The 19287-nt window shown below is 43.7% G+C and overlaps 1 gene segment (V, D, J or C); it reads right to left on the bottom strand.

Moving 5' to 3' along the window:
• Positions 1-89: 89 nt before the first annotated feature.
• On the bottom strand, positions 90-11204 carry LOC134370755 (immunoglobulin lambda variable 6-57-like). The segment is given in 3 exon segments: positions 90-245; positions 10702-11036; positions 11159-11204. Coding segments are annotated over 3 exon segments (537 nt in total).
• Positions 11205-19287: the final 8083 nt, after the last annotated feature.

The following is a 19287-nucleotide window of genomic DNA, read 5'->3' as shown; positions in this document are numbered from 1 at the left end:
CCCCAAACCTTGGGGGAGGAGTCGCCGCATTCAAATAAGACTTTGCTATCTGTCTCTTCCTGGCTCTCCCTGCCCTGGGTGCTCACAGGTCAGAAGAGGGAGGAGGAGATGAGCTGATCCAGTAGGTGGAGGTGGCCTGGCCCATGATGATTCCTGGCTACTACTGGGAGGTCAGCGTAGTTGCACAAACACGGTCCAATAGACACACTGATAGCTGAACCTGGAGGCCCTGAGTGAATTTCCAGCTGGGGGAGGAAGGTCAGTCTCAGGATTGTCCCACACTGCCCCACACTGTCCTCAGACCCAAAACCCTACCTGTCTCTCTGACACACCTGGGCATTTCAGTTAGAGGCCACAGGATTTCCTGATCCTCTTTTCTGAAGCTGCTCATGATGTCAGAGAGGGACCCGGGGCAGTTGGAGATTCTGAACAGCGGGGTTGCTGAGTAAGACAGGTCCTTCTCACTACCAAGAGGCCAGAGGCGCTTTTCTCCAAGCTCCATCAACATACCATGCATGGCATTTTTATTAGATCATCTATTACAACTCCAAAAATAAACAGTATTTTCTGTCAGTTTTTCATGGAACCCACATGCACAGTTTAATTACACTTAATTTCTTAGCACTCCCATCATCAGCCACTGAAAGGCCCTTTTTTGTTTTATTTTATTTTATTTCATTTCATTTCATTTTATTGTTTACCATTATGATCATTTCAAATCATGTCTCCATCTACTCTTGAAGCACCCTCTCCAGTGTAAATAATGTAGTTCCAGGCTAACTTCCATTGGATATTCTCAAAGATATCAGTGTTTCTGTTTTTAAATTAAATAAGTGTTTTTTCTTTTAGGTCTCATTCTGCTTCTTTTTTTTTTTTTTAAACTTTGTGTAGGTTTTTGTTTGTTTTTTGTTTGTTTTACTCTCTAACTCATAATTATACTTTTATTTTATCCATGTTGCTATATGCTATGTGAAAGTTTCTCACTACTTACAACTGGTAGCTCTACACCTACTACACTGAAGTTTTAGTTCCCCTTGTGTTGGGCACTTAAGTTGACGCCGGTATTTAACCACCAGGATGGACTTCCCCGTGGACGTTTCCTCGTGCCTTGTGTAAGAGTGGACGTGCTGCACACACACTTAATATTCTCGGAGTGCTGAGGGACATCCTTCCAGACTGACTGGACTGACTTACACGTGCCCCTCCGTAAGCAACAGATTATGATTCTTCACATCCTCCCTGGTGCTTTATTTTCATTGTTTTTCTTTACAAAATCACTCCTCTAACATCCTCCAGGACTTCATGCATCCCTCAGAAGTAAGTCCATAGTTCTCAAAAGGTCCACAAGAACCTACATTTTTTGCCTCTTCTCCTGCCTGTGCCAGCTCCTTGATCCATATCTCACCCTCAGCGCTCTCTGACCTTCTCAACACTCTCCCGTGGTTCCAGCCGTGGGCCTGTTGCTGCCCCTCACCTCCTCCCATCTCACTCCCACCTGAAGCCCTTTTCCTTTGCTGGTGGCTCTGCCTGGGCAGCTCCCTCCACGCAGACATGCGGGGCTCTCTCCACAGCTTCACCTGGGAGATTCCATTCCCTTCTTTTTGCCTTTGGTGCAATTCACCTATGTTCATGTAACTTTTATCCACTTACATTTTGCCTGCTATGAATAGTTTATTTGCATTTTTGCCCATTTCTCTTGGGTTTCTTAGTTATTTGTCTTCTCTATTTGAACTTTTCATTTGAATTATATATAGCGGTACTTCGTCATCTGGCTGTTGAGAGACAGAGGGAGAGATGAGTCTGAGAGAGGTTTTGGAGTTTGAACCCACAGGATTAGCAGGCAATTAGATGGTAGTGGCATAAAAGAAGAGTACATGATCCTCTTAATTGCACAAAGATTCTCTCTTTGTGGTGATGTCTGGTTGGCACTAATGCCGTGTCTTTGATCCAGGAAGTGGGCAATGGGGTGGATACATGTGACAATGTCTGGAGACATGTATCCACCCCATGTCACACTTGGGGCAGAGGGGTGCCACTGATATCTAGAGATAGAAGACGGGGATGCTGCTAATCACGCTTTAATACACAGGACAGCCCCCTACATCAAAGAGCTCTCTGGCCCAAAAGTCAACTAGTGCCAAAGTTCAGAAACTAAGGCAACGAAAACATTTGAGAAGGAATATAACTGGTAATGAGTCTGGTTTTGTTTTTCTTGATTTATAGAACATGGTGGAAATACAATGGTGAAATTCAGGGAACTATTAGGGCTGCAGGGACTTCATTTTCTCTTCCTGTAGTTAAGGTATGAAAATAGGAAGGTTTGCTTCATAGGGTTTTTAGCATTCATTCATTCATTCATTAAACAATTATTTAAGGAACCTCTGGAATATGCCAGCAGTAGGACTGCTAACAGACAGAAGGCCATTCTGGCTGTTGCAGGGAGATAGGGACACAAGAGATGGAAAGGTCTGTCCACCACAGACCCATACATATGCAAAAACAGTTTTAAAACCAACTCTTCTATATACATCTCCTGGAGAAGGCAGGAAAGCTTTCTCTTCTTCTGGAGGGCACAAAATTTATTTCATCACTTTGTCCCAGTCGGGTCAGTGTCCAGGAACTGTCATGTCTCTGAGGCCTCCTCACATCCAGATTCCCACCTCCTTCCCCTTCCCTCTGTCCCTGGGCCTGGGGTGAGAGTATCTGAGTGCACAGCTGCAGGAACTGGAGAGGCTGAAACTGCAGAGCCTGGAGAAGCAAAGGCTGCAGGAGGGAGAGATGTTGGGTCTTCAACCTCCACCCTGCCCACAGGATGAGGTCGGAGGTTAGAGTGTCAAAACCCAGGCCCAGAGAAAGAAGACAGTGTGATGCCCAACAGTAACTTTTTAATATATATTTTTTATATTAATAGCAGCTCTAATTTTACAGAGAAATTGAGCAGAAAGTACAGTTTATTCCCATACCCTCCCTTACCAACATATACAGTTTATCCTATTATTGACATGTTACATTAGTGTGCTACATTTGTTACAATTATGAATCAGTATTGATATATGGTTATTAACGTAATTTTACATTAGGCTTCCCTCTCCATATTGCACAGCTCTATGGGTTTTGAAAAATGCATAATGTCACCGTCACAGTATCACACAGAATCGTTTCCTGCGCTGAAAATCCTCTGTGCTCCACCTATTTATCCCTCCCTCCTTCCCTCATCCCAAAAAACCCTGGAAACCACTGACTTTTTTTCCATTATTTTAAACATTCATCATTTCTTTGTCCTGACAGTAATTATTTTTTATCGAAACATATTAATTGTACATATTTATAGGATACAGAGTTATATCTCAATCTATGTATACAATGTGTGATGATCCATTCAGGGCAATCAGCATATTCATCCTTGCAAAACCCAATCATTTCTTTGTCTTGTGCACATTTCATCCCCCCTGTCCTAGTCATTTGGTAACATGCAGTAAATCATCCCAAGAGTTACTTCTTACTCGGAAAGAAAAATGATCTAAAGGAATCCTGTTGCTTGGCGGGTTAATTTCTTTGGTGATGGAAGTTATGCATGTGAATCTTTCTGTGGGAGCTTCCTAGGTCATTTCCCTCTTGTTGATTTCCTAATGCTGCACAGTGATCTAGCACTGAGCCTCATCTGCTGGAAGATGCAGCCCTGGGTGAACACCAGAAACCCGACAGCTCTTGCCACAGATGCCACATCCGATGCACCATTTGAACTTCACCACTAGTGGGGAGGACACCTGTGACCCTTGCAGGAGGAAGAGTGAAGTGAGCATCTTAGAGGTTAGGGGCCTTCCCTGCAAATTGTGGAGCTAAGGAGTGTTTGTTCTGGCTTTTCCCACTCTGTATGATACAGGGGAGCAAGGATCATGCGTTTGTGCTCAGGAAATAACTGTGTGAAAAGTGGACACCTGGATCCTTACAGAAGACAGGACCCTCCAACTAATCCAACCCTCATGGTGGAGGCCTGGACCCCAGCCCAGCCCAGGAAGGAGGCAGACGAGGAGCAGTTGACGATGTTACCTCCAGGGTCCCCCAGGGATAGAGGGAAAAAGCAAGTAATTGTCAGCATGAACACAGAATGTTTTGATAATTTCCCCAAAAATCAAGACCTTGCTCTTTTGCTAAAGAATTCTGCCTTCAATTTATCTGATTCATTACATATTTCACTATAAACAATAAGAAGAAACTGGACCACACCTTCAACACTTTGAAAAATCTCCTTAGGTGAATATTCAGTTCATCCTTTACAAGGTCTGCTCTTCACGCAAGTGTAGGACACAATTCAGCCAATCTTTCTGCCTCATGCAACAGGGATCCCCTTTCCTCTGTTACATCCTTTCTCCAAAACATGTTTCTCAATTCCTTCTGAGGCCTCTCCAGCAGCATCTTAACATACATATTTCTACTAATGTTGTGTTTAATTCAATCTAGTCTTTTTCTATCATGCTCCTCAAAATTCTTCCAGCCTCTACCTTGTACAAAATTACTTCCGCATATTTAGGTATTTGGTACAGTAGCACCCCTCTTCTAAGTAAAAGAAATCTGTATTCATTTCCATTGTTACTGTGATGAATTGTCACAAACTGGGTGACTTAGGAGGACATTATTTATATGTCACATGACATATTATATGTATATAATATATATATAATATATAAGCATATATATATTATATATATATTATATATGTGTGTGTATATATTTGATATAAATTGAAGGAGCGGATGGGGGCTGGGAGGTGTAGGGCAGCACCCAGGGCTGGCGAGTTGTGGATAAGATGATGGATACAATGACGGGGGGCAGATACCACACTGAGGACTAGACATTCTATCCTCTACGGATTTGAGAATATCTTGACTTTTTAGTAGAAAAAAAGGAGAGGAAAGAAAAGAAGTGGAATTTTTAATCTACTATGTTAGATATTTCATGGAACAGAGAATGGACTTAGGCTACTTGTCACACAAGAAGGGACAGTGTAGTGACATCTACAGAGAAAAAAAGGGAAAATCTGAAGAATGCATAGAATTTTAATCTCCATCTCTGGTGACCAACTAGATGTGCAGCGCAACTGGGAAAGAAGAGCACATAATACTCTAAGGTTTCCAATTTCTTCGACTGAGAAAATGGCAGTGTCATGAAAGCAGGTAAAGTATGTTAGGTAAGGTGCATGATTCGGGTATAAGATAATGCATGAAGTTTGTGGATGAGTATGGTACCTGTTTCAACAAGAATATAAACTTCACAACAAAACCATGTTAAGAAAATTCTTTAACAACAGTCAAGTGCTACAGAGATCTATATTTTGAAAACATACTTTCTGTGTGATAGTAAGATTATCCCTCTTATATATTCAAAACCAGGGTGAGAAATGAATTCAATATGAATAATGACCTTCTGTTTAAAGGCTTTTCTTCACTTCACTGAACAAAACGTAAGCACTTAGGTCACCAAGTCACCAAACATTTCCATAATGATTAATTGTAATATATAGTTGATTTTACCACAGATGTAAACTGTGGTTTTCTCCCTTATGTGTTTTTTTTTTTTTTTTTAAAGATGACCGGTAAGGGGATCTTAACCCTTGACTTGGTGTTGTCAGCACCACACTCTCCCAAGTGAGCCACGGGCCAGCTCTACGTGTCATATTTTGATCATAAATTTCATTAAATAACATGCATCATCGAATTTTGGTAACAGGAAGGAAGGTATCATTCCAGCTGTATAGGGATGCAAGCTTATTGTCCTATAAGCTTTAACAGATGTGCAGAACTTCTATCTAGAGTGGGCATCAGAATTGAGAAATAAGTTCCTCGTACTCCCTGGACTCTTCTTGGCTATGTAAACTAAAGGATGTCAAAATTTTCAGCTCCCACACCCAAAAGTTCTTGTGTTTTTATTTCCTTCCATGCCCATCTTCACAACTGAATTTGCATTCTTAGTGTCACTTTTCCTTGTATAAGGACAGGGCCTGGTGCTGACTGCCACTGCTGTTGGATTTCAGGATGGGTTTGAAAGATGTTTAGGAGACACAACCTGCAGCGGACTCTACAGGGAGGGCGAGGAGTCCTCCTTAGGGCTGACTAAGCTGATCTGATGCACAAGGAGATCCTGGGGTGAGGACTACAGGCCTGCTCGCATGTTTACTGGACACAGTTCTTCATTGTAAGCTGCCCTCTGGACAAAACTGACCTTCAGAGATAGGTTACCAGCAGAAAATTCCTCTCAGATTCTGCCAATGGTGGAATTCTGTTGGTTCGAGCAATTTTTTTTTTTTTTTTTTTTTTTTAGTCCTTGCAGTTATTTGGTGAAAAATTGGGAGAGTTTTCCTGAGTGGAGTTTCTGTTTTGTTTTGTTTTGTTTTAATAAATGTAGTGTAGATGAATTTCAACATCAACAAAGTAAGAGTCATAGACCACCACGTGTGCGGTTTTTGTCCCACTCCCCCATCTGTGTCACTATGAGATGCACCACCGTGCCAGATCCCACAGTAGTAATCGGCCTTGCCCTCAGGCTCCAGCCCAGAGATGAGCCAAAGCCCTGCACTGGCCAAGGCATTTTGTATTCAGAGAAGCAGCTGGGGACCCCAGAACCCTGGTGCTTATTAAAATCAGAGTGGTACTGTAGAGGGTACAAGTGAGGGCTCCCCCGCTTCTCCAGGGATAAGCATGTCTAGAAGTCACCCACATGGAAGCACTGCTCAGGGTGCAGGAGAGACTCACAGATGCTCCTACAGGTGCAGAGAAGGAGGGTGGTTGAGTCACCAGGCTGGGAGAGGGAACCTACAGACACAGACACTTGTGGGTGTTGGAGCAGATACCAGGGTTAGCCTGCTGGGAGTCTGAGCCAGGGGGGTGGGCTCTGATGGAGAAGCTGACCCCGGTGTCTGAGAACAGAGCCTACCTGTGCAGTGAGAGGGGAGCACGAGGAGGAGAGGCATCCAGGCCCTGGTGGACACAGTTCTCCTGATCCTCACAGCAGGGCTGGGCAGCCCCAGGCCTTATTCCCTCCCCAATGGCCTCATGTCCTATTCCCTCCCCAATTGCCTCACAGAGGAATAGCTGCTCATGGGCATGTTTTGCCACCACAATGTGTCCTAATAAAAGGACTGGGGGCCTGTGGAGAGTGAATTTCCTGATGGGCAAGACCTGAGAGGAAGCAGTTGCTGGCGCAACACACACAGGACACAGCTGCTGAGTGCCCATCAGTGAGCACAGGGTCCACTTCCCTCGGTCCACCCCACAAAGACTTGAAATCCTTTGGGGACTTCTCCACCTGCGAAGTTTATGGGGTTCTAAAAACTGTCCCACAGGGCCCCCTGCTGACCACATGTAAAACTTCAGTCTCCTCCTGGTCCTTGGCCTCTGCTATTTCATCTTTTTAATGTGATTCCACACATACTGTTTGAGATGTTTGTGTGCCAGGCACTGGCCTTAGCTCAATATTACTTGCACTAATGGACTCTCTGTGTTTGTGAGGAGCTGCCCTGCTGGACTCAGGCACATCCACGTGTCATCCTTTGGAAAGGGAAATGTTTAACTCAAGCATCTTTAAATTTGTCTTTAAGCGTTTGGGATTGAGAAAAATTTGCTTTTGCAATTCTGCAATTCTCTATGATTCCTTTTTTTTTTTCCATGTTTTATGATTCTCATTCTTGTATTTTTCTTCTATTTGTGAAACAAGCAAAAAAATACTTTCTAAGCTCATCTCTTAGAGGTGTGTTGTAAAATTCAAACAGTGAGAATTAACCTGTGCTTGCAATCAGTATTCCAACTCTAATCCTACAGCCACTGGCTTATTAGAATTGTTTTTCCTCTTATGTGTTTTGCAGGTAACATCTAATGAAATATATGCCAATAAATAAAATGGAAAACTGTTTTTGCAACCATCATAAACAGTTTTATCAATGCCCACTGTCAGTCACAAAAGCCGATTCTCTATATTTCATTATTTTTGATACTGCTGCCCCCACCCCACCCCAATTTGCTATTTTAATTCCTATAGTGCTCAGGATAGGTTGCAGTAACGAATCACACCAATATCCCAGTAGCATACAAAAACAAAAGTTTGCTTCTCATTATACACCATTTCCAACACCAATTGGCTGTGCCTCTTACTTATTTTATCTTCATTACAGAATTCAGGCTAGCAGAGAAAATCCCACTGGGTAAACTGCTGATCTCACAGTAGAGAAAGAAGATAACTTGGCTAAGCTAGTCTTGCATCTGGTGCTCAGAAATTACACTTTTCACTTCTCCTCATTTCGTTGGCCTAAGCTAATCATGTAACCATATCTGAGGTCAGTGAGGTGCAGTGGTTCAATATAATACTCCCACAGAGAGGGCTGAGGAGATTGTGGAAAGTATGAAAATTCTTTAGAGTTTTAGACATCTTACTTTACAGGTGACGAAAGAGTTAAGAAAATGCTATGTGAATTGTCTAGTGGACAATTTTTTGCTGTGATGGAAATGTTATATCTAGTTTGTCAAATTTGGTGGCCACTAGGCAGACATGGCCATTGAGCAGTTGAAATTCAACTAGCAAGACTGAAAGATAAAACTTTTAATTTTCTTTAATTTTAATAAACTTAGACTTAAATATAAATATCTACATGTCATTGGTGGAGACTATAGTGTTCACTGGTGGTAAAGGACATGCAAATAGAGGCAGAGCCAAAATGTGATCCCAGACACTCTGGTGAAAAAAGTGCAATATTGTCCACACAGTTATGCATCTGCTCTGACTTGTCTCATATCCATCATAAAATGTAGACTCCAAGAGTTTAGGACATTGTCACATATTTCTTCATCTTAGTATCCTATGCTTTAAAAATACTCCCCGACAGAATAAATGGTGATGGTTGTATTATAGTTTCATGAACTTGTATGAGGATTAAAAATTTCATTACATACTTAGTCTGGCCAAAAACTGTACTTGACACTTTGGTGGGGAGGAGATTCTGTGTGATTGATTAACAGGTTCTCTGACCTCTGGTGCTTGGAATATTATTCATCCATCAAAACAATCATTTGAGTTCTGTGCAACTGTTTTGTCCAACAGATGAGAAAGCAGGAGCACAGAGAGTGAATACTTCCAGCCTTACCTCCAGCTTAATGGCATAAACAGGATTCAAAGTCAAAGGCTTTCTTTAGATAACAACATGGTCTTTTAACCCAGTACTTTTCAAACTCAGGTGATACTGCCCCAAGGGGGGAAACATTTGGCAATGTCTAGAGATTTTCTTTGTCACGACCTGAAGAGTAGGTTGCTACTGGCATCTGACGTGTGGGGACCAAGGATGCTTCTAAACATCCTACAATGCACAGAACAGCCACCACCACAAGAAATAATCTATCCCACATTGTCAATGGTGCCAAGGTTCATAAACTCTGTTTTGAACTAAATCTTCTCCATGAAGTCACTGCAAAGGGATTAGAAGATCATCCATCAAGACATGAGAGAAGAAATTCATAATCGGGAGAAAAAATAAAAGGACTCTTGAACAGAAAATTCAAACTTCAGCATTCATTCAGGAGACAGAAAAGATATATCCAAAGGAATGGAAGTCAATATGTTTATCATGGCTCCATATTTATCACAATACCCAACCTAAATGTCCTTCAACAGATAATTGGACAAAGAAAATGTGGCATATACACACAATGGAATACTACTCAGCCATAAAAAACAATGAAATTCTTCTGTTTACAGCACTATGAATGACCTTGGAAAAAACCATGTTAAGTGAAATAAGCGAGACACAGAAAGAGAAATACCGCATGTTGTCACTCCTATGTGGAAGCTAAAAAAGTTTGGTCTCATAGAAGTAGAGAGTAGATTAGTAGTCATTAGAGACTAGGAAGGGGAGGGAGAGTGGGAAGAGGACAGAGAGGTCAGTGGATAAAAAATTGTAGAGAGATAGGAAGAATTAGATCCAGTGTTCAATAGCAGTTATAGAGAGACTACAGTCAACATCAAAGTACTGTGTATCTTTGAGTAGTTATTCGAGATGATGTTGAATGTTCCCAACACAAAGAAGTGACAAATATTTGAGGTGATGGACCTACTAAGCACCCTGATATGATCATTGCACATCATAAGAAAGCACCCAAATAGCATATTGCACTCCATAGGTATATATAATTATCATGGGTCAATGATGAAAACTAAATTACAAAGAAAAAAGAGAGAGAAATAAAGAGTAGAATAGTTGTTACCAGAGACAGGGAAAGGAAGGGAGGAGGAGGAGCCAGGGAAAGATTTGTAAACTGGTACAAAGTTACACAGTCACAGTTAGACAGGAAGAGTAAGTTCTGGTGCTCTAGAGTGACAATAGCTAATAACATTGTATTGTATATCTCAAGACAGCCAGAAAAGAGGATCTGGAATGTTATAACCACAAAGAAATGAAAATGTTTAGGTGATAGAAATGCTAACTATTCTGATTGGATTATTACACAATATATGCATGTAGTGAAACAACAAACAGTGCCTCATAAATATGTAAAATGAAAAATAAATAAATAAAATTTTTAAAAAAGAAAGTAGGGATAAATGTTTTTTTTTAAGTGAAATTAAAAAAAAGAAAAGAGCAGTGCTGCCTGGTGAACTCCCTGGTGGAGTCAGGCTGAGGCTGACCCACGATGGGGACGCTCTGAGGAGTTTTCGTCTCACTTCCCCATGGCTCTGGTGCACTGTGTGATTGTTGTTGCCATCATAAGACTGACAGTAGTAGTCGGCCTCGTCCTCAGGCTGCAGCCCAGAGACGGTCAAGGAGGCAACATTGGAGGAGCTGTCGACGGAGCCAGAGAACCGATCAGGAACACCTGAGGGTCTTTGGTTATCCTCATAAATCACAGTGGTGGGGGCACTGCCCGGGCGCTGCTGGTACCAGTACACATATCTATCATCAATGCTGCCACTGCTGCGGGTGCAGGAGATGGTGACTGTCTGCCCCAGAGACCCTGACACAGATTGGGGCTGAGTGAACACAACCTCAGCCCAAGACCCTGCAAGGGAGAGACACATAGATCAGTGAAGACAAGCCAGGCCTCATTCCCAGGGAGGAGGGAGAAGTCATCATCCCAGTTGACAACCTGATTCCCTCCTTGAATTCCCTGCAGGCAGTCACCTGTGCAGTGAGCAAAGAGGGTGAGGAAGAGCGGAGCCCAGGCCATGGTGGAGAAACCCCCAGTGAGGCCAGAGCTCCCCAAGCCTTCTTATCCTCAGGGTGGGAGGTCTCCATGCAAATCTTCCTTTTTCTGGAGGCTGCACAAACCCCTCCTTTAACGTCAAACTCGCTCTGGCTGAGAAAAGAGACTGGGGGGGGGGTTGTTTTTTGGTTTGGGGTTTTTTTCACTCCTGTGAGAGCACGGGAACACCTGCAAGGGTTGGGGGCAGTTTCTGAGAAACTGGGCAGCACCAAGGAGGGGCTTAGGCCACAGCGCCCTCTGGTGGGTGGAAGAGACACGTTGACCCAGGACAGGTGCTGGTGCTCAGGGCTCCCACTCTCCCCAACCCTCAGCCCTCACAATTCAGGCCATGTGTCCTGGGGGTCTCTGCACAGCACCCTATGCTCACTGTATATTTAAACCATGATATCTGTCCAGATGGGCCAAGGGCCACTGCTCTGATACAGACTTTTTGAGTCACTTTATGTTATTGCAGGTGATGAATATCATGGTGAGAGGAAAGCTCTGCATTTCTCCAGGAGGTACCACATGGAGCGAGGCTGTGAGCCCTCCTCTGAAAAAAGGCCCAGCCTTTCAGACAGGCAGAGGAAGGAGCCCAGGGATCAGGACAATATTCCATCATCAGAAGGCACCGAGAGAACAGAAAGACTCTGTGGAAGCAGGAAGGGGTGGGCCTGGGTCTGAATTAGGGGAAATTTAATCATAACCCATAATAATTAAGTTCCATAAAGGTCTGAAATAAGGCATTAGAATGGAAAGTCAACAGGACCAAATTTGAAAGCGGTTTGGAGGGAGAATGCATGTGGCTGGTGACCAACAAGATCTCTGTGTAAAGATAATTGTCAATATAAATTTCAGATTTCTCATTTTGCAGTTGGATGTTAACTACTTCTATTTTTATGTTGAGTAGCCTTAAACCAAATTTGCACCTCTTTATTAAGGCGATATATGATTACCGTTAGTAATTCTGAAGCGGGTTGACAATAAATGATATTTGGAGATTCTGTGACCGCCGTGACGTTCTTTCATGAACGCATATGTGAACTCCATTGATGGCATGGTCACAGCCACTGCCATTGGTACCACTACCACTATGGCTTTATTTGGGAGCCAACATTCCAAGAGGATGAACGTGTTACTTTTCAGCATGAGGTGAGAGAAATTGCAGATAGAATTTTTTCCTATGCATATTCACACACCCACGCTGTCCTCCGTGCACCCACGTGGAGCCTATGCTTCAACAGCGCTCCTCATCTCTGCCTGGCTTCTCTATTTTAAATTTTGGTTAAAAACATACAATATGCAATTTATCATCTTAAACATTTTTAAGTGTACCCTTCTGTAGTGTTAATTATGTTCACGTTGTCGTGCAATACACCTCCAGAACTTTTTTATCTTGCCAAATAGAAACTCCATACCCATTAAATAACACTCTTGATTTCTCTCTCTCTCCAAGCCACTGACAACCATCATTCTAGTGCATGTCTCCATGAATGTGATGATGTTGGATACCTCATAGGAGTGGAATTATACACTATTTGTCTTTTTGTATCTGGCCTATTTCACTTAGCTTAATGTCCTCAAGATTTATTCATTGTAGTATGTGAGAGGAATTACTTCACTTTTAAGGCTGAATAATACTCCGTGGTATGCATACACCATATTTTGTTTATCCGTTTATCTGCGGATCATCGTTAAGTTTGCTTCCATATGTTGTCTATTGTGAATAATGCTGCAATAAACATGGGTATACAAATATATCTTCAATATCATGCTTTCAATTCTTTGGATATATACCTAGAAGTGAGATTGCTGAATCATATGGTAACTCTATTTTTAATTTTTTTAGGAACCACTGTACTGGTTTCCATAGCAGCTGCACCATTTTATATTCCCACCAGCAGTGCACAGGGATCCAATGTCTCCACAGTCTCCCCCACACTTACTATATGTTAGATTGTTTCTTTTATAGTGGCCATTTTAATGGGCATGAGATGATATATCATTGAGGTATTTGTATTAGTTCATTTTATGTTGCTTATAACATAATACCTGAAACTGGGGAATTCATAAAGAAATAAAATGTAATTCTTACAGTTTCAGAGGCTGGGAAGTCCAGAGTCCAGGGCGTACATCTAGTGAGGGGGTTTGTTCTTAGTGGTGACTCTCCACAGCAACACAGAATATCACATGGTAAGAATGGATTAAGCAGGAGAGGTAATCTGCTCACCCACTCTCCTTATAGATCCTCAAGGCCATGGCCATGACCACCCATTAAACCATCAACTCATTACTTCATGAATGGATCAATCCATTCAATAGGACACGGTGCTCACAATCTAATCACCTTAAAGATTCCACCTTTCAAATACCATAATTAGATTTCCCACTTTCTTAACACTGTTACAATGGAGATTAAGTTTCCAACACATGAACATTTGGGGGAAAAATTAACACATAACATTCTATCCTTGGCCCCCCAAAGTTCATGTTCTTCTCACAGGTAAATACATTCTTTCCAACCCCAATGTCTTAACTCCTTTCACCTCAAAAGTCCAAAGTCTTATCTGTGAAATCAAACAAGTTCTCTACTTCCAAGATGTAATAGGGGAATGGGCATAAAACAGAAATTGTCACTCCAAAATGGAGAAATAGGCCAAAATAAAATAGTGACAGGCCCCAAACAAGTCCAAAACCCAGCAGAGATGACATCAAATCTTGAATCAGGTGAATAACCTCCCTTGACTCTGTGTACAGCATCCTCTGCACACTGGTGTGTGGGTTGCGCACCTAAGTCCTCAGGCACACCCTCTGCTGTGGCTATCCTGGTCTCTGGCCATGCTTCAGATCCCCCAGGCTGGCATTCCACTCTGGTAGCTCCACAAGTATGGGGTCCCCATGGCAGTCCTGCTACCACAGCTCCACTAGGCATGGCCTTGGTTAGGTTCTCTGCTGCATCTCCAACCCCACATTTCTGCTTGGCATTGCTCTAGCAAAGCCTCTCTGAGGTGATTCCACTCCTGTGACAGATCTCTACCTGGGTCCCCAGGCTTTTGTGTATATTCTTTGAAATTAGGGTGAACACTCTTGCACAGCTCTGGCATTCTGCAAGTCAGCACGCTTACCACCACCTGGACACCACCAAGGCTTCCAGCTTGTATCATTCAAAATAGGGGGTCCAGCAGCATCTGGGGCTAATTTAGCAATGACTGGAGCAGCTAAAGAAGCCATGGTTCAGGGAGCAGCATCCCATGGTGACCCTGGGCAGCAAGACCATGGAGTGCACGTTGGGCCTAAACCACTCTGCCTCCCCAAACCTCTGGGCCTATGATGGGAGGAGCAGCCTCAAAGATCTCTGAAATGCCTTCAAGGTATTTCTTCTATTCTCTTGCTTCTCATTTATACCCAAGACCTTCTCAGAATGGTCTTTACTGTCCATGTTTCTGTCAGTATTCTGGTCACCACCACTAAACCACTCTCTAAGACCTTCTGACTATTCCTTGGTCTTCTTGTCTTCTAGCCCTTACCACAACCTAGGCTTTCTCTAGCCTGCTTTTTCAATTCTTCCAGCCACTTCCACATTTTCAGATATTTGTCATAAGCACACCCCACTCCCACTACCAACTTTCTGTATTAGTCTGTTGCTGTTGCTTATAACAGGATACTGAAACTGGGAAATTTATAAAGAAAGCAAATTTATTTCTTACAGTTTTGGAGTCTGTGAATTTCAAAGTCCAGGGGGCATATCTAGTGAGGTCCTTCTTCTCAGCGGAAACTGTCTGCAGGGTTGCGTGGCTACCAGGATGTCATGTGGTAAGAATGGGTCAAGCAAGAGAAAGCTAAACTTCTCACTCACTCTCCTTATAAAGCCATCATAGCCATGCCCATTGACCATCCATCAATGGATTAATGTACTCACAAGGTTACAGTCCTCATGATCTAATCACCTCTTAAAGGGCCCACCTTTCAATTATCATAATTGGATTTTCCATCCTCTTAACACTGTTATAATGGGGGTCAAGTTTCCAATACATGAAATTTGGGGGGATACATTTAACCCGTAGCATTCAAAATGCCTAGATCCTGGTGATGGCTTAGAAGACAAGAAGACCAGGGAAAGTGTGGAACCCCTTAGTGACTGGTTAAGTGGTGGTGACCACGATGCTGATAGAAATATGGACTGTAAAGACCTTTCTAAGAAGATCTTAAGTGTAATTGGGAAGCAAGAGAATGGAAGAAAGACCCAGAAAGCATTTCAGAGATCTTCCAGGATGCCCCTCCCATCACAGACCCAGAGGCCTAGGGAGACAGAACGGTTTGGGGGAACAGGTCCAAGGTGCCTTCACAGGCTCACTGCCCAAGGCCACCTCAGGAAGCTGCTTCAGCTGCTCCAACCATGGCTAAATTGGCCCCAGCATGGCTAGACCCACAGCTTGGGAAGACGCAAGCTGGAAACCTTGGTGAGGTCCACATGGTATTAAGTCTGCAAAGAATGCAGGAGCTTGTGGAGCCATCACATCCAGATTTCAAAGGATGTATGAAAAAATCTTAGAGATCTGTGACAGGAGTGGAATCACCACAGAGAGCCTTCACTAGAGCAATGCCAGGTGGAAATGTGGGGTTGGAGTTGCATCACAGAATCCCCAGTAGGGCCATGCCTAGTGGAGCCATGGGAGCAGGATCACCGTGGAGACTCCAGAATTGTAGACTTACCAGCATGGAACGCCAGTTTGGGAGAGATGAAACATGGCCAGACAACAGGAGGGGGGGTGTCAAGGACTCGGGTGCCCAGTTCCAAACCAGTGTGTGGAGAAATCCATACTTGGAATCAAGGGAGATTATTCACCAAATTTAAGATTTGATGTCTGCCCTGCTGGGTTTTGGACTTGTTATAGACCTTTTACCACTTTATTTTGTCCTATTTCTCCATTTCAGGATGAGAATTTCTGTTTTATGCCTATTCCCACATTGCATCTTGTGACATTCAACTTGGGAAAGTCCCACCCCCTTCCCCATTTTAGGACTCCCCAAAGGTCATCCTTCCCAGCAAAAGAACCCCATCTCCACGTGCCCTCCTGAAACTCTGGTCATTCTGGTCAGGGACCTTTATAGTGCTGACTGACTTTGCTGCTGTTGCTGCTCAGGTCTTCAGAGAGGGACCAAGTGGCAGTTCTAGAACTCCATATGAAGTAGAGGTGACTGTGGGCAGCCACCACATTGGAGGTGAGGTCAGGATCCCATCTCTTGCTGCACTTCCATAGCACACAGTGTTCTTACATCAATTCTATATTAATGATAATCATTGAACCATGTGGGGAACATACTCAGCCCTGATGCCCGGGTCCACAGTGTGGAGTAGGGACAGCAGAGTCTCTCTCATTCTTCTCCTTGATTCTTGGGGGAAGCCCAGCACTGGATGTCTCCATGGGGCTGGAGCAGTCCCAGCCACAGGACAGTCAAACACTGCTGTAGATTGGATGCCCCCCAGCCCACCCCAGCCTCACTGGAACAGTTGAGAGTGGGAAATCCTATTATGTAATTGAAAGGTGGGGCTTTGAAAAGGTGATTAGGTTGTAGGACCTGCCGTAGGGAACGGATTTAAAATGGTGGTCACATGCGTGGTTCTGAGGGCTTTAAAAGAAGAGCACATGAGAAGATAGTCGCTCTCTGCTCTGCAGTTCTCTGCCATGGGAGACCCCTGGGTCACTGTCGTCGCCACCAAGACCCTCACCAGATGTGTTCCCTGGACTTTGGACTTCCTGTTCTCCAAAACTGTAAGCAATAAATTTTGTTTTCTTTATAAATTACCCAGTTTCGGGTATTTTGTTATAAGCAACAGAAACTAACAGAGACTAACATACACATCCCAGGGCTCTTTGCTCCCAGTCCCACTTGGAACAGTCTCAGCCATTTTCTACCTGAGGGCGCATCAGTCTCTCACTCTCTTGTCAGACCCACAACAACCCCCATCTGGCCTCAGAATCACAGTCCTCCACTTCATTTACGTTACACAGCTGAGCACTAGGCAGGTTAACCTGCTTCTGACATCTTTTCCTACCTTGAGAAGGAGAGGACGGTGTGGTTGGAAAGTCTACTCCCCAGGTGACCTCATGTGGTGTCACCATACATTGGAGAAACCATCAGCTGGCCTTCTGCAAACGCACTTTACTTGCCACCTCCTGCAGGCACATCAGTGATCCCCGTGTTGTGCTCATGGTTTTCACTCTTCCCTAGGTTTCCAGATATTCTGTTCCCAACATCATAATTGATCTCTTTATTAAATTCTCATCAAATTATCCTAGCTGAGTATGCCAGGTATTTCTTCACAATCCCTGATTAATACCTGCTAATCATATTTGGATCACAGGCAGACTTATTTTGGTAAATAAATCTCCCATACCATGTAAGAGTCAAAACAGTATCACCACGCTTGTCTCTCTTGGAGAGATTCTGTGTCCCGAGCAAGGAATTGCTGCATACCCAGAGATGTTAAAGCTCACAATGAGGCTCACATTCTCTAAAGACTAGTTCGATGGAAGGGCAGCAGGCTCACACAATAGAGCATAAACGGCTGAAGTGGTCACACAGATGTTAGCTGTTGTCACAGGCATGAGGGCCTAGAGAGAGCCCAGGCGGCACAAGCAGAGGTGGGGTTTCCTCCCTTCTCCAATAGTCTAAAGCAGGTGTGGCAGTGCCCTGTCATCCCACCTGACAGTAATAAACAGCTCCATCCTTGGGAAGAAGGCCTGAGATGACCAAATAACCTATATTAGTCAAGGCATGTTTTGATGCAGAGAAGCTGCTAGAAACCCTGGTGACCTGGTTCTTGCTTTAATCTATAGTATCTCAGGAGATAACAGGGAAGGCTCCCTGGTTTCTCTTAAGACCAGAAGATATTATTGCAGCCAGCACTGGTGCCTCTGCTCAAGGTGCAGGTGAGTCTGGCCAACAGTCCTGGAGACACTGGGAGTGAGCATGGTTGAGTCACCACAAGTTGGGAGAGAAAACTTGGAAACGACTATATAAATGCTGGAGCAGGGGTCAGAGCTAAACTGCTCTGAGGTCTGACCCAGTCGGGTTAACACAAGCCAGGGAGATGACCCAGGGCTGTGGGATCTGTACCTCCCTGTGCGCTGATAGAGGATCATAATCAGGCCACGGTGCACACAGCCTCCTGAGGCCCACAGTGAAACAGGCTAAACTTATCCCCTCCTTATGGGCCTCACCCATGACATGGCTGGTCACGCAGATGTGGCCTCAACTGTTATCTGCTCCCACGTCTCCCTGAGCACTAAATAAGGAATATGAGCTGAAGAACTTGTGGTTTTAAAAGGCTGACAGGCAGTGAGATTCAGCCCTATTGGATGGCCCAAGAGGAAGAGAGGCCCAGAGAGCACCCTGCAGGGAGCTCCCATCAGTGAACTAAGACTTGGCCCCAAGGCTTGCCAGCATTAGAGCACACCCACCTAAGAGAACCCTCCACGGGATACCCCACGGCAGTCCACAGTGCCCCCTGCCGGCCACAGTCCATCTTCAGTCTTCTCGAGGGTCCTAAGACTTTCTATCATTTGACCTGGTCACTTTCATGGAATAAACACTACTTGGAAAACCTATGTGGCTAGTATGGGACCAGCTCCAATGCAACTAATAGTAATATTCCACATTGTTTGAGGACATTTCTAATTTATAGGGGGATAATTCAATAAATAAATGAAAAAAGAGCATGAAAGATGCTGTAAGAATAGAGTGATGCCTGAGAAAACCTCCACTTACAGAATTTAGGGAAGCCTTCTCAAATGAGCCATTCCTTAATTTGAGCCTTAAATGATGGATACAGGTGTGGTTCTTGAGAGAGAAAAACAGAAAGGAGTGTCCTGGATGAAGACATACAGCACGATGATGGTCAGTGTCATAGAAGCATATGGCATGGGGATGCGATGAGAATGTCCTCAAGTGAGATGATGTTGTAGGAAAAAGCATGGAGGTTGCCGCAGAGCATTGCAGGCTTGAGTGTGAACAAGAACTTATGGAAGAGAATGAAGAAATATGTGAGAAGGAAAAATCAGGA

This window comes from Cynocephalus volans, chromosome 2 (assembly GCF_027409185.1).
Source record: "Cynocephalus volans isolate mCynVol1 chromosome 2, mCynVol1.pri, whole genome shotgun sequence".
Classification (NCBI taxonomy): domain Eukaryota; kingdom Metazoa; phylum Chordata; class Mammalia; order Dermoptera; family Cynocephalidae; genus Cynocephalus; species Cynocephalus volans.
The sequence above is the reverse complement of the archived record's forward strand: the minus strand, read 5'-3'. Positions and strand labels throughout refer to the sequence as shown.